The 16,987-nt window shown below is 37.6% G+C and overlaps 1 protein-coding gene across 1 annotated transcript in view; it reads left to right on the forward strand.

Moving 5' to 3' along the window:
* LOC115219450 overlaps positions 1–16,987 on the forward strand; it is a 124,954-nt gene that overhangs the window by 54,664 nt on the left and 53,303 nt on the right. Inside the window, exons 10-12 of the mRNA XM_036509407.1 lie at positions 4,053–4,170; positions 4,956–5,087; positions 11,079–11,213. Coding sequence (XP_036365300.1) covers positions 4,053–4,170; positions 4,956–5,087; positions 11,079–11,213 — 385 coding nt within the window. The remainder of the gene's footprint in view (positions 1–4,052; positions 4,171–4,955; positions 5,088–11,078; positions 11,214–16,987) is intronic.

Raw genomic sequence — 16,987 nt, forward strand, 5'->3', positions numbered from 1 at the left:
AGCATTGTTTAGAGACGAAGATGTATTCAACTCGGTTTTCTTTTTTGCTGGCACGGTGGTCACATACTGTAGTCAATGGTATGCCAGTATTCTCTTTTTTCTCTGACAAGGAACGCATCCCGTTGTCGAACATTATAATGACTTCTTTATCAGCCATGTTTCAATATATATGGAAAATAAGAAAATATTTGTCTTCTCCATTAGTTGCCCCCCCCCCCAAAAAAAATTAATGCGCATCCCCTGCAAAACAGAATGCATTTCTAAGCAAAAATACTATTAGCGCAGTCCAGGCAATGTCACAAACAAGATGGTGATAAAAAAAACGAAAGAACGGTGCCTTAGAATTCCGAAAAAATTATGAACACTACTACAACTTACTGAGCTTCGAGTTACCGCGTCTCCTTAGTAGGGCGGCCATAAAAATTATACTTACTACTACTACTACTACATAAACATTTTAACATCATGACCTACCCCTTGGCTGCCTTTAGAAGAAACCACCCTGTCGCATTCCGGATCGTCTCTGTTCTGAGGATAAATTACCCTGTATCTTCCACCAGTTTTTGAATTCCTCCTGCTGCTGCTGATGCTACTGCTACTACTACTATTACGTTAACATTTTGTAGAATATGTTTCAAAGTTAATAATACCTGGGTTTTTTCATATAAGAATACTATAGCTGTTGGAATTTATATTCTCACGCAATCTTAAAGTGCAAACACGACTATGAAGACATTAAAGATTCATTTTCAGCCGTAGGTTTCATACTTCCAAAAATTTGGGAGATATCAGTATCAGTCGATTAAACCAATTCCAGTATTGGTAAATTTTTTTTAATATTATTAATTCTCGAAGGATGGAAAGTGGAGTTAATGTCAACAGAATTTGAACTTCAGACGTAAATGGCCAAAGCTAAATACTGCAAGGATTTTGCAATACACTGCAACAATTCTTTCAATTTAGTATCTTTTTTCTATGTCTCATCAAAAGGAAACAAAAAGAAATCAACATATTCATATATTTCAAGCAAAAATCGATGGTTGATAAAGTAAAACAACCGAATAAAGAAATTACAGAGTTCACTTTTGTTTGCAGGCTTTGAGTTGAAATCCACAAGATAAATTTAGTGTCAGTAATATACTTTACAGGTAATTTCATTGCACTACATTCCTGACATAAAAAATGACTTTCCCAATATAATGAATGCCAATAGACGCAGAATAGGCAGAGGTGTTAAAACATCGAATAGAGTACCTTGCAGTATTTCTTAAGAATATTTATACAGTGATTTCAAATACCACTGATGTCAATTTTTCCTTTCATCCTTTTGGCGTCAAGAATATAGAACTAATCCAATAATTTTTTTTCCTTCTTGAAAAAATCGGCTCTTAGTGGGAGATAGGATACACAAAGTTTAAAATGATGAAGATGTGCATGTATTAAATCTAGTTATATTTAATTAAATTTTCAAACAGAATTGAAACAAAAATAGCTACTTAAGACATCTTTATGAGATGTATACATCAACGAGTAATCTGTATTCTTAACTTCGAAACTGTATTTCTCTAGGTTATGGTAGTGGCTGTGTACACCATATTCAGTTTACAAAATTCTTGCCTAGTTCAGTGTACTCAAATCCATCTTGGTGGACTCAGTCGGTAGAAATGCTACTGACATGACCAAAACACATTAAAGGAAACACAGTGTGGTCCGGTTGTCCAGATTCTAATCTATGTAACTTATTCTTTGTTGATTGGTAAATTGTTTGACAGTTAACGTCCTAAGAATCCGATCAGTAGAGTTTATGTCTTTTCATCTGCTGTACACTTCAAAGTAAATAAAGTAAAATAATGTATTTATTTAACAACAATCTATTAATATATTTTAGCATGTAAATGTAAATGATTAGATAATCAACTATATTGTGAAGCCATTTAATAACACACTGTTAAATTCATTATAAATCTAAATTTATTTCATGAGGTATCAAAATTTTCGTCACGCAGCTGTAAAATGGTTCTTGACATAGATCCACTGCAACGCTGAGTTAGTGACCAATTCGCAGTTGTGCGTCAATACGTTTAAAATCACGTCAAATTTTATAAGATTTAACAGTTTTGTGTGCTATTGATTAAATGGCTGTTCCACGATGTAGTTGATTCAAGTTACTTACTTGTACAACTAGGAAATATAAACAAATTAAACCAGAGGGATCTATTTGGTACTGACTTGGATTTAGTTATGAATGAGAAAAGCAATATTGATATTTTTATCAATATATTTCAATGTTTGAATTTATTAAAGATAAACATACCTTATTTCTTCTTCAATCTATTTTTTTTTACATGTAATGCTAGTAAATAAAGGAAGTACTTTATATTAAGTACATTATTTTGTCTTTTCTGCTTTAAAATATTGTATTATTATCGTGGCACATCTAATTACACCTCGAGGTACATCATTGTATTGCAACACCCAGTTTGGGTATTATTACAAGAATATTAAAATTTGTAAAATAGAGAAGTTCATATATAGTAAAGAAAAGTAAATTTGGACATCAGAGAAGGTCAGTTTCTGAAGAAATAAAATACCTCTCCTAATTTCTCTGTCAAATTGGAGATAATGGATTAATCAACAAAGAGTTAATGACAGAGATTAGAAGATAGTTTAATCCGCCAAGTCTTTGGAAGAAAAGGATCGGATTTCTGAAGTCTAAGTGTCTGACTTGTAGAGCAGACAGTTTATAAGCAGACATATGCGATTTTGTTGAGTAGTACTTAACAGGGGCAACTATTGGTATAGTAGTTACTCAAAATATATGTTTAGATAAGAGTAAAGATTTTAAAAATATTTAAGCCATGAAATACAAGAGAAATTCCGTATAGTTACCACAAAGACCCAAACTCTACCCATTCCTTTTAATCTTAAACTGCACATAACTTCCAATAACAGATATGCATCACTATCATACGTTACTTTCATTCCTCATTCTAAGTTAGCCCTAAAAATTAAATCACTCCAAAGCTAGCGAAGAACAAATTGTGTTGGTACAGCAAAATCTAACCCTTACAATCTCTATAACTCCGTTAGCAAACATTTGCATATACAACGCCTTCACAACTACTGCAATATCAATCTCTCATACTCCTTCAAACATATCTGTTACACAGCCCAACACTGCTACAACACCAAAGGACCACAAAAGAAATTTTGTAGGATTGATTGATTTGTTAAAAATAGCAGCCAAATGCCATTCAAATTGCATTCTCCATCTTAAAAAGATATTTTACACTTAAAACCAACAGCGAATGACGGAATACCTTAGATGTCTGTTCAAGGCTAACAGTGCTAGATGCAACAACCATTTCAACACTATTCTGACGAGAATATCCGTCCAGGGGAAACACACACACACACACAATCCTGACCTGCAAGAAATAGTAGCCAAATCTTCTGCAAATCACACACTACCCTCGTATACAAAGAAAGAATACATAAGATAATTTAGCTATTCAGATACTGTATACACTCTCTGAAAATAAGCTGGGTGGTCATTGTTTTGGGGCCAAACAACTCCAAGAACCACCTTAAACGCTCTCTGGATATCACATTTGTCCTCGAGGAGTTCATCACTTGAACCGACAAGCATACAAAAATAGACTGGGCAAAAAAAGAAACACATGTCCCAACTGACAATAATTCATATTCAGGATGTATTAGTGCGAAGGCCCACCAAGTGGTGAAGGCTTCGTATATCAAGTGTAATAGATCTGTGACTTGCACTTACTCTTTCGATCAACTATTATAGATATGCTCATCGTATCTAATTTTAAACTAAACTCCGCAATAACAGAAACAGCATTTGATTAATGGCATCGTAAGGAAATCCTTCACATAATTCTTTCGGTAGCTTTTAACTTGTCTCTTCTAATTCTTAATTCATGTAGTCAATGAAGTGTATCTGATATTCTAAACTTTAACAGAGTCTGTTTAACGTCAAATCTGGTGGATATTAACAGAAATTGTTCTTTTCAGAGTGTTCTCCTGGAAAGTATGGTTCTGGCTGTAATGAGGAATGCAACTGTCGAGATAAGGACGTGTGCGACAGAGTCACTGGAATATGCCCACATGGATGTCCACCTGGTTTCACGTCAGGCACTTGTAAAGAAGGTTAATAACGTTTGCTTTCTGTTGTCATTGTGTATTGCAATTGTTGTTCTTTTCAGTTATGTATTCTGAGATGCTAATACAAGATATAGCAAAGATTACCAACAAGGGTGACAGTACTGTGTGTGACATGGAACAGTGTACTAACAATGTACTTGCTTTTTCAGCAAAATATAAAAACAAGGGAGACAACAAGATATACAAACTAGAGAAACAACAGCCTAAGCTAAAAACATAACAAAGTATACTAACAAGGGGTACAGCTAGGGGTACATCACAGGGAACGACAACTTGTGATGACAAGGGAAGTAATAACATGTATTGTCAACGTTGACTACATAGTATACTAACATGGGCGAAGAATGTGTGCTAACAGGGAAGATAACAAAGTACGCAAGAGTCGCACAGTGTGTACTAAGGAGGGAGATGGCAGAAGATTGTGTGCCTGAAGACATCTAACTAATTGCTTGAAATAGTCGTCTGTCTTATACATTTTTAGTTTTGGGTTGGTTAATTTATTAAGAAGCTAGTTTAGCCAGTTTAAGGTTTGATTTCGATGCAAAAAAAGTTTGGCAAATATCTTCTGTGAAATTCCTGGTTTGATTCAAGACTTGTGAATGAAACAAACCATCTGGAAGCTTCAGGAAAACTCTGTGAAATTTGCAAAAGAATATGTTTCTGTCTTCAGTTGGTGTCAACTATGATACCAGTAATATTATGTTACTGATATTTAAAAGGCAACAATAAATTCGTAAATTAAAATGTGTTTCTTCTGGGGTTTTTTTCAGTATGCCCTAAAGGCACATATGGAGATGAATGTCATCACAACTGTCATTGTATTAACGACACTTGCAACCCAGTTTATGGTCATTGTGCTCATGGATGTGTTGCTGGATATCGGGGTAAAAGCTGTCAAGAATGTGAGTATGAAACAACTGATTATACCATTGGAATTATGAAGTAATTTCAAAGTGAATATATTTAGTTCAAATCACTTATGGACGAATTTTATGTTAGGACTTCACCTGCCAGAATTTATCTGGCCTTCTGTGATTGGCCTAGTGTAATTCTTTTCCTCATTTGACTGAAAATTACCCTGTCAACCTACTCTCTTTAGGATTTTCTTTTGAAGTATATTTTTTTGTTTCGCTTTCTAATTTGTCCTTGCGAAATCGACTCTTTTGTTGTTCCTGTAACAATAAAAGATATTATTTGACTCAGGTTCGTTCTTATTCTTGCTAGAATTTATGTGGGTAATGGGTTACAACCAGTAACTTTATATATCCTCAAGCTTTCGTTAATCTTTCAAGTGATGAAAACCCTTCTGATAATCTTTCCTGTCCCTAAGAGGCAAACTCTCTGTGGAAGCTCTTCAGGACATTCTATTCCAATCTCTTCCAACCATTCATCTATATCCTTACTCCCAGATCCTAATGCACCAATTATTGCAGGCATAACCTTTACATATTTCATGCTCCAAATTCTTGCAATTTCAAATTTTAAAGGATTGGATTTTAAAATGTTTTTCTTCTTTCTTAACAATCCTGGAATCGAACGGACACGATGTATCAATTAGTAAGCAACTTCGCCTTTCCTTTTCTATTATTGTTATATCTGGTTTATTATTTCTGAGCGGGAATGATCTAATCGGATGCACAACTAATGAAAAGTTGCTGTGTAGGTGACAGCTGACTACCCTGAGTTCATCTACTCTTCAACAGGCCTTGTATTTCATCCTGAAGGGTTAGCAAATAGAAAGAAAAATACACTCTCCACAGAGCAGGTTCTGTGGAGTTGCTGGTTTAGTCGCCAACGATTCGACACTTGTGATTCAGTTGAGATAACAACAACAACAACAACAATAATCTTTTCTAGTAAAGGCACAAGGCCTGAAGTTTTGGGGGAGGGGACTAGTCAAATACATCGACCCCAGTGTTCCGCTGGTTCTTAATTTATCGACCCCGAAAGGAGGAAAGGCAAAGTCGATCTCGATGGAATTTGAACTCAGAATGTAACGATGGGTGAAATACTATTAAGCATTTCGTCCAACGTGCTAACGACTCTACCAGCTAGCCGCCTTAACAAAAATTCCCAGGAGTGAAAATGTCAAATATAAAAATATAAAACATTGGAATGAACGAGAATGACACTAAAAACTGTACACGAGGGTAGATGTGGACTATCAGAGCCTTGACTAGCAACTCACCTAGTGATGGTGTCACAATAAAAATACTGGTGGTTGCACAATCTTACAAATGGTACCTCTACATGAGTGATGTCATAATTAAATAATAACCACAACTGCGCTAACAGGACTGGAACTGTAAACGGTAAAGGTGTCGCGCTCGGCAGGCAGGGAGTATCTGGTCAAGTTCCGGCAGATCGTCATCAAGCTATTGGTCAGGACCAAAGTCGCAGTCAAAAGTGCAAAATAAAAAGAATGAAATGGGGGAAAAGAAGTAAACTAAATAGTAATCGAATACTGACTGAGAAGTGAGCCAAATAAAAGAGGCTTCATGAATCAAATGAAGAGAATATGGGATGAAGAAAGGAGGCTTTGAAGCATCCGCCCTGTGACTGATAGACTAAACAAGAGTAATATGTGGGGACGACTGGGTTATGGCAGTAGAGATTGAAGAAATTCAGAGAAACATAATAATAAATTAGCAGAAGGAGAGTGAAACAACGGTAGCAGAGAGTGGTAATGAAAGGGTAAAACATGAAGAATATGAAACGGATGGAAGAATTGACACCAAAAAAAAAAGCCAAATTAAAAAAAAAATGATGATAAATGCAAAGGTTTCGAACAGCATAGACCGTTCCAATAAAATAGAAGGCATCTATATGAGGAATCAGAGGGACGCCAACACTAAGAACTGATTTGAGATGCGGAAGAAAGTAAAGAATTTGGAGGAAGACTGTAGAAGAAGCCGGCGAGATATAAAGAAAGTGCGGAGTGGCTAACAAAAGTAGAAAGGGTGTTTTGTTCAACATCCTTAAACAACCTTTATTCAGAGACCTTTTGAGCTGGATGGGTTACTCGACCAGTAGAAAATTCTAACTGTGCCCCACCTGCAAGGTCATGCGCTGTTTATCTTGATATGAGATCACCATGTTGTGCACATATAGTTGTGATGCATGTGCCTGGTGTACCCTTATGAGACGGGTATACTGGGCTTCGTATATTTTACCCCAGTGTCACTTTGATGGCATGCACTGCTCTCTCACTCAATAATAATAATAATAATAATAATGATAATAATAATAATAATGATAATGATAATAATAATAATAATAATAATAGTAGTAGTAGTAGTAGTAATAATAATAATAATAAAGTCAAAACTCATGTAGGACCAGAGAAAATATTAACAATAGTAAAAAAAGGATAATAATAATATTAGTGATGATGATGATGATGATGATGATGATGATGATGATTATGAAAATTGACAGGAAAATCCGCAAGCTGCTGACTTGTAATAAGATGCACCATCCAAAGGCAGACGTGGATCGCCTTTACCTTCCCAGAGCTCAGGGAGGTCGATGTTTGATCCAGCTTGAACTTACATACAAAACCACCACAATCGGATGGGCCAAATACCTTGAAGCAACCAACGATTGGATGCTAAAACTTGTAAAAAACATGAAAGGCCTAAAAAACTTCACTCTATTCTCAAAGAGAGCAAAAAATTCGCTGCTGATCTCTTAGATACCCACCAGATTGAGCAGGGTGAAGGAAATGCACCAACTACAGCTGTAATTAAATAAAATTAATTGCAAAGACAAAAGCACATGAAAATTTAGCTAGCAGATGGGAACAGAAACCTTTCCATGGCAAGTATGTGGCCCGTAGCAAACAAGCTGATATCGACCAGAAACACATGCACCAATGGTTACGAAGTTCAGGGCTAAAAGCAGAGAGTGATGGTTTCATATTAGCTGCTGAAGACCAAAGCTTTTTTACCCGCAACTACCAAGCCAAAGTGATGAAAAATGGAGCTGACCCAAAATGCCGATTCTGTAACGATGTGATTGAAACAATAGACCACCTAATCTCAGGGTGTAGAGTCATAGCACCTGCAGAATATAAAGCAAGACATGACAGAGTAGGCCAGTATTTACACTGGACAATATGTCAGCATTACAAAATCAAAACCGCTGACAAATGGTATAAACATCATCCTGAAGCTGTGACTGAGGGAGAAAATGTGTCGATTCTATGGGACTTTCTCGTGTTGACCGACAGGACTATAAAAGCTAATAAACCGGATATCATTATAAAAGATCAGACAAAAAGGATGTGTTTAGTAATTGACATGAGTATTCCCCGTGATCACAATATAGCGGCGAAAGAATTTGACAAGATTAGTAAATATAAAGACCTGCTAAAGGAAATTGAAAAAATGTGGCATCTCAAGACGACTACAGTACCAGTGATTATAGGATCTCTAGGAATGATAAAAAAAGGTACTGAAACCTATTTGAAAATGATTCCAGGCTTACCATCCCTACAGGAAGTGTAAAAAATCGTATTAACAGGAACGGCTCATCTACTGAGAAGAGCACTATCGTTGTGAAAATAACATCCATCCATGAATTTATTTATTTATTAATTTTTAAATACATATTTTATCTGTGAATTTGCGCGTGTAATCTGGGAATGCATACAGTGCCCTTCTCTGCCGTAGGTGTATGGAATACACTCGGCGAGGAACGGAAGAAAATTTGAAGAAAGAAGGAAAAAAACATAATAATAATAATAGTAATAATAATATTAATAATAATAATAATAATAATAATAATAGGAAGCGATTGGAAACTTCCCATGTTCTGATTGATGATACATCTAGTGATGGGGTCACAATAAAAACACTTGTAATTGTGCAATCTGATAATCGCTATCTCATATGAGTGACGATGAAAAATATTGTGAATAACGGTAGTAATGAAACTGAAGTCCATGATTGTGACAGCGTTGCACCTGGCAGGCTCAGAGCTAATGGTCCAACTCCAGCCTGTCGTTATCCAGCAAGGGACCCAGCCACACAGAGTAGATGGAACTAATAAATCAATGCTGTGGTCATGGAATGTTACTACCTGAGCAACCCTGTAGACGAAAATGGTGTTCATATATTAGGGGACCCCGACAACTTATCTATGATCCATGGTAGAAAAGAAGAATACAGGTGGGGTTAAATATGTTCCCGAAAGACATTACTGGTGAAACCGAAAAGAGAAGAGGTTACTTAAAAACAAACAAAAATACATGACACCGAACAGGAAGTATGATACTGAAAGAAAGGGCCTGAAAGTGGTAATAGAAGAACTGAAACAGCACTTCGTTGCAAAGAAAGTAAAGATGGTAAGATACGACCAAAGAAGGAAGGGTTACCACCAGCATGGGTTATTTAGAGTAGATCAGAAGAGATTCTATAAAGGAATAAATGGAGAATGTACAGATGAAAAGTTGATACCAGATAACAATGAAAGTCAAAGATGTTCGAGTGACATCTGGAGCAAAGATAAGGAGCACGAAAAGGATGCTGAATGGTTATGGTTGCAAGAACTGAAACAATCAGTAGCCTGTCCAAAACAGACAGAACTAGTCATTTCAGTTCGGAAAGTGAAGGAAATAAGCAAAAAAAAAAAACAAAAAAAAGAGCAACTGGAAGGCCCCGGGATCAGATGGAGTTCAAGGCTACTGGATCAAAAGATCTGGTGAATGTCATGCACGAATAGCTGCACAAATCAACACCTTGTTAAATGCCGAACAAGTAACACCAGAGTGGTTGACATTGGGTAGGACAGTGCTGTGCTTGAAAAACATTGATAAAGGCAATATGGTACACAATTACTGGCCGATATCTTGTTTGCCACTTGCATGGAAATTATTAACTGGAATACTCGCAGAGTCAATGTACGAACATCTGGAAAAAAATTTGGAGTCCTGCCACATGAGCAGAAGGGTTGCAAGTGTAAGTGCAGAGGTACCAAGGATCAACTCCTGATAGACAAAACTGTTCTTAGAGATTGTAAGAGGAGGAAAAGTAACTTAGCCATGTCATGGATCGACTATCGTAAGGTGTACGATATGATCCTACATTCTTGGATTATGGAATGTATGAACCTATTTGGTATTGCATCGAATGTTGAGCGATTTGCTTGGAAAAAGTATGGTGATTTGGAGGACGGACCTGGTAGCATACGAAAGAAGTTTAGGGAAAGTAGAAATCAGAAAGGCATCTTCCAAGAGGACTGCCTGTCTCCATTGATCTTTGTACTGTGCTTGATACCACTAACACTAATTCTCAGGAAAGCAAAAGCTGGGTATGTATTCAAAAGCCAGCAACAAATAGTCAACCACTTGTTATTCATGGATGACCTCAAACTTTATGGTAAAGATGAAGCCCAAGTCAGTTCCCTCGTTGATACGATGTACTAGCAAGTTGAGCGATTGCTGAGAGATTTGGCTTTCTTATTTGTTTGTATATCATTGCTTTTGTTGTTGTTGATGATGTTTTTTACATTTGGGTAAACTCAGATCAAGAAGGCAGTCCCATGTTATTCAACCACTACTACTGCTGTTGTTTATATTCTGATGAATCCTGACTGATTAGAAAAAATCTACGGTTATAGATATTCCACCCGTGGCCATCTTAAGAGATATTTAGGTCTCCATTGTTTAATGTTTCTTGTTTGTAGTCTAACAGGGTATTGTTTGAGGAAGATTTGGTCGCTGTTACTAGCAGATCAATCGAAAATATTGAGGCGCCGTAGTTGGTTAAATGATTTCCTATTATGGTTGTCTTGGTCATCAGTCATTGATTGATTTTTTGCCATCTTTTCATTTATGAAATGAGTTCTTTACCGTTTTACGCAATATAAGATATAATACGTTTGTTTCACAGTCTGCCACGAAGGCACATATGGACTACATTGCACCAAAACATGTAGATGTTCTGATTATGACGCCTGCAACCCGATTCATGGTGCATGTCCTAGAGGCTGTTTACATGGATATGGGGGTTTCGACTGTCAGGAACGTAAGTATACATCTATACTAATAATCAAACTAATTCCCCACAACTCACACACATGATCTGTTCTTAACTTTAATTAACTGGTATACAAGTGCATAAACTCATTCAAAAATTTTTACTATTTGATATTGAGATGTCTTACTTAAAATTTTGATTGTTATAATCTTACTTTAACAATGTCTATCTCACCTATATACATGTATATAGGTATAGTATATATACATGTATTGTATATACATGTATTGATTAATTCAAGTTGTCATACTCTCTACAAGAGCATAAGTATATAATTACTTATTTTGCTAAGTATTGAGTTATGTTGAACTAGCAGTATGACCCGGCAACGCCGGGTCTTAGTGCTAGTGCATGCATATACAGCTGCGTGTGTGCACACATACACGCGAGTACTGTCCAAATCTCCGACCAATCACATACAGCTAGCTGGCATTCAATTGGCGTATCAAGTTTCAGGCATTTTGATTGAGTTTTGGAAAGAAAATTCACAAAAAAGTCACTTCTATTGATTTTTTAATGTCTTTACGGGGTAACCGGGGAAATGTAAAGATGTGCTCGACCACCCTTGGACGGTTTTGAATGACCATAGAAAGTGCGAGCCCTCTAACTGAAAAATTGTGGATTTGTATAGAGGACACGCACGCAGACATTTTGCCGTATATATACATAGAGATTATTAATGAAAACTGAGGGAAGTAAATGTGAACAACAGACATGTTTAACATCCAAGAATTTGTGGAAGTAACACCCACACAGGTAAAGTTACCTCTCCGTATCTAATGCACTCAGTACATAAATATCTTAATGATGATAAAGATGATCATGTTGTTGTTGTTGTTCTTGTTCTTCTTCTTCTTTTTCACGTTCAAATTACTCCCAAGTCGACTTTGCCTTTTATCCTTTCAGGGTCGATAAAGTAAGTAGTCGTTGAGTACTGAGGTCGATGAAATCAACTCATCACCGACCCCGAACTTGCTGTCCCTGTTGCAAAATCATCATCATCGTCGTCGTCGTCGTCATTGTCATCATCATCATTATCATTATTATTATTATTATTATTATTATTGTGGCGAGCTGGTAGAATCATTAGTATGCCAAGTAAAATAGTAAGCAGTATTTTCGTTCGACCTTATGTTCTGTGTTCAAATTCCGTCGAAGTCGATTTGCCATTTCATCATTTCGTGGTCAATAAATTAAGTATCAGTTGAACACTGGGGTCGATGTAATCTATTTACTTCCTTCCTCGATCTTGCTGGCCTTGTGCCTAAATTTGAAATCATCATTATCATTATAGCAAATGCATATATTGCCTCGGTGGTGTACTATCGCCTAACTGTCGTACCTTGTCCTAAGACAACCTATATCAGATTGAATTGCTTATTTTTTTGATTCTTATGGTCAGAAAAACCAATTGATGCCGGCATTCACACTGTGGTAGTCTTGGGATGACATCTTTGAGGATGAAGTGCCAAGTCTTAAAGCTGTATCACCTACAGAGATATGTAAATCACAGCGATGATGTGAACGACGGCAGGGAAAATAAGAAGGAGCTTTTCTGCAGCATTTCTTGTTGACAGAACTCTAGTCGTGGATCAAACGAAGACCAAATTTGAGTATTTGGCATCTAGAATATAGCCAGGAACTCATTGAATTGCATTAGCTGCACAAAACCATTAACGGGAAAACACCTCAAGATCTCTGGGGTGCGGAGCTAGTTGAGGGTGTGAGCGATGATGGTTTAGGATTGAATCTAGGCCTTGACAGAAGATCTTCGGGTCGATGTTCATGGACAATTTCTAAAAGTCTTTGGTATAGCAGTACTACAGTGAGACATTGCCTGTTAGAGAATAACTCTTCAGGCATGGAAGATCCAAAAGCTGAGCCTGCTTGAGGTGCATGCAGGGGGACGAAACCGTCTTGCATGCAATAATTCAGTGTCCGTACATTGGAGAAAGAAATAATATCTGACATTCAGCACATCTCGAGAGCCAAGCGAAAGACATCTTCTCTATCCATCGTATTAGGAAGGAGGACTGTGAGAGTGAAGATCTCAAGAATTCCACCTGAGTTAAATTTATGGTGGATTTTAGCGTGCGTCGTATTGGGAGGGAATAACAGCCGCCTCGAAGTGAAGCGAACCCGTCGTGGAAATTGGTCTGGGATTAGTGTGAAGGTACTACTCTACATTAAACCAGACACAATCCACAAGATCCCAGATCTCTTTGGTATTCTTGGAGAAGAAGTGCTGCATCTTACAGTTGATGTTAGAAGGCCATGGCACAACCTACGTGGAGGTTGGGGGGTTGGCCACTTGAAAGCTTTCTCTTCTAAACAGAAGATAGGGAACAATAGGGCCTACTTATTGTCAATACCAGGTCCCCACAAGCCACAAGTCAATACCAGGTCCCCATAGGCCACAAGTCAGCTATCAGCGAACAACAATAAAGGCTGCAACAACTCTGGAAACAACAGCATCATCAACAAGAACAACAAAATCAGCAAATGCTGGAAGAAACCAAGGAATACAACAACATCAACAATACCAATAACGCGAGTAACAGATGCACCACCACCACCACCCTCAGCAGAAAGAATAATTATAACGTACACCCGACACTCAGGGTGTCCCTTTCAACGAAGCCCGGCCTCTCCTGTCCCCACTCCATCTCCTTTAAGGTCAAATACATACAGACTTGCACCCTGATTCTACAGATTCTGATACCTCTGCAACACAAAGTGAAAACGAGGGAGAAAACCCACCTGAAAAAGAAATATAAAAAGCATAAAGTATCATTCCCCTCGCCAACGCACGCCAAAATCCTCGAAAATATGCTCACAACATCCACAAACACACCTACAGCAACGCCAACCTCTCTTGTACTACGATTACCAACACATCCACCGCTATTACAACCATCTCCACCAATACTAGCAGCACTGCAACAATTCACAAAAAGAAAACACCCCAAGCAATAACAACCAATCACAAACACAAAACTTAGTGCTCGTGAGGAGGGTTCTCACAGCATGAAGGAAAGAAATATATATATATATATATACATTTATATATATATATACGTTTTTTTTCTCCTTGTTTTTCTGTGTCCCTTTCTGTAGAAGAGCGTAGGCTCGAAACGTAAAAGATTTTTTCTATTCCTGAGCGTTATACTAATACATCTGTTTGTTTTGTACACCACCTGTCTTTGTCTTTTGTTTTTATCGTAAACTCTCCCTACATATATATATATATATATATATGAGAGAGAGAGAGAGAGAGAGAGAGAGAGAGAGAGAGAGAGAGAGAGAGGGTAAGATCGTCGGCGCCACCACCATTCTAGTGACAGAAACATTAATGATAGTGTGTATGACTGTTGAAACATTTAAAAGCATTAGGGAACTCCTAATGTAAAATCTACGGATTGGCAACTCCTAATGTAAAAGCCATGAGTAGGCCTTTAACAGGGTTCCCAAAGAAACCCTAAGATATGGAAGTTGAACCACCTGACCTTCAGCGGCACTTGGTGAGTATGTAGGCCTAAGTTTTCCTCCAAGCTCTTTCCGATCATCATGGTGGGCTTAAGAGTGAGTTGTACAAATGTTCATGACTTGCCCTGGAATCAAGGTTATCTGCTCAACGATCTCAGGTTACTAACGACGGATGTGAAGGCTGTCAGCAAAACCAGGACTTCTGACACAGCGATCTAACACCTATTTTCGACAATTTTAAGATTTACGAATCTTTTGGCTTGGAATGGGAAAAAGAGCGGCAGTGCTGTTTAGCAAAGGCCTGCATTTCGAGGTATGGCAGATCCTCCTGGGCCCGGATGGTAAGTTGATGGCCCTAGATGTAAGCAATAGCGAAGGTAGTGTTTTTAGATTAGTCGCTCTGTACATCCCAACTGTTTCACTAATGGTAACCACATCTAAATCAAGAAACCTGAGATCGTTGAGTAAGTGTCCTTGCTTCCAAGCTGATCCCAAGCCACGCACATTCACGCTCCAACTCTCATCATAGTCGTGCTAGTTGGAGAAAGAAAAGAGGTCGCTCTCCTTGATTTTCGAGAATCCCGGAAGTTGCAGGCCTCTCTGTTGGCAAATGTTTTTTAAAAGGCCCTCCCAAAAGCCTTTTGTCAATTGATTTTTAAAAATCCCACACTAATTAGGAATTTTTCGCTGAGTGTTTTTAAAAGTCTGAGGACATTTTAACTAATAATCTGTCCTTCGGAGTTTGAAGATGAAATCCTTAAATTCCTTTCCCTGTGTTGTAATTTTGATTTTATTTTCATTTACAAAATCCATCAATTCACTGTTGCATTTGTTCACAAAGTGAAATTGATGAATACATTTCACCTAAAATTGAAAGTATTTTCTTGTTTTTGCAGTTTCATTATTGGCTGTTTCTATGTTTTCAAGTTATTGTTGAAGATGCTCCTGTTTTTGTAAAAGTTGTCGTTGTTATTTTTGTTGGAGTGGTTGCGAATTGGGTTGCAGTAGTGGTGTTTGAGTTTCTTTTTGCTGTGTTCTTGGAGCAGGTATATGTACTTTCCTCCCCTTTCGTCTCTTCTTTTTTTTTGTGTTAATGATACATTATTCGGTCTGCTCTTCTCTCTCCATATCATTGCTGTTGATGTTGGTTCGGGAGGCAGGACGTCCAGGTGAAGCTTGATTTCCGTGGTAGCCGGGAGTAGATTTCTTTGTATTGGTGTGGGCAAAGGAATCTTGAGCACGTCTTCATGATTTTGTGTTTTTGTGGTGGTTGTGGTGTTGGTAGCAGTGGGAGTTTTGTTTTCCTTGCTTAAGTGCAGAAAGCCTTTAAATGGTTCACATATATGGCATCTTGGTTGACAGGTGAGTACCATCCGGGAGGCCTATTAGGTTAGGTAGCTCGTCGATATAGGTTTGCATACATTGTAATGTTAGTTTCATACCTGTACATGACCAGTTTTGTTGAGGTATTTTCTTTACCTCCAAGATAGTCACGTTGTCTTCCTCTATACTTGCCAAGACGGCGGCCACTAACCATCGGGCAACATATCCATCTGGCGATGGATATTTCTGGCGATATTTCACATTCGTCACCACAGCTTTAGCAAGGTGTTAGCTGCAATAGCTTCAATCGTCCCAAATTTCTTTCCTCGGATGATGTGGGTCTTCTGTTGTCATGCACATTCAAAGCATTTCTGGATTTGGCTTTCAGAAACATTTTTCATTCGGAGCGATTTTACTCCAATGCAGCAGTATGTAACCAAGTATCTCAAGATGTTTCCGATCACGTCGAGTGGAGAGTTTTGGGCAACTTTTCTTCCATTTCTTTGAACGATTTTTTGGGCCAATTTCAATTCTTCTTCGTCAATGGGGAAATCTTCAAGATTTCTCGTAGCATTTACAAAAAAAAAAATAATAAAATTTTAAAAAATCCTAATTCCAGGATCCCTTGCTGCTTTTGCGGCTGCAGCGGAGACTGTTGTGGCGTCTATGGCGGTAGTGATGTTCACGTTTCCTTTAAAATTTTCTTTGTTTATCTTTCCTTCTTTAACTTTCACTTCGTTATTATCGGTATTGCTGTTGACGTTGTTGTTGTTGTCATCGTCACCATCGTCTTCATATGTTTTGTTTAATTGCTACTTCACTGTTTCAGCATTGTTTAGAGACGAAGATGTATTCAACTCGGTTTTCTTTTTCGCTGGCACGGTGGTCACATACTGTAGTCAATGGTATGCCAGTATTCTCTTTTTTCTCTGACAAGGAACGCACCCCATCGT

Source organism: Octopus sinensis, linkage group LG14 (assembly GCF_006345805.1).
Source record: "Octopus sinensis linkage group LG14, ASM634580v1, whole genome shotgun sequence".
Classification (NCBI taxonomy): domain Eukaryota; kingdom Metazoa; phylum Mollusca; class Cephalopoda; order Octopoda; family Octopodidae; genus Octopus; species Octopus sinensis.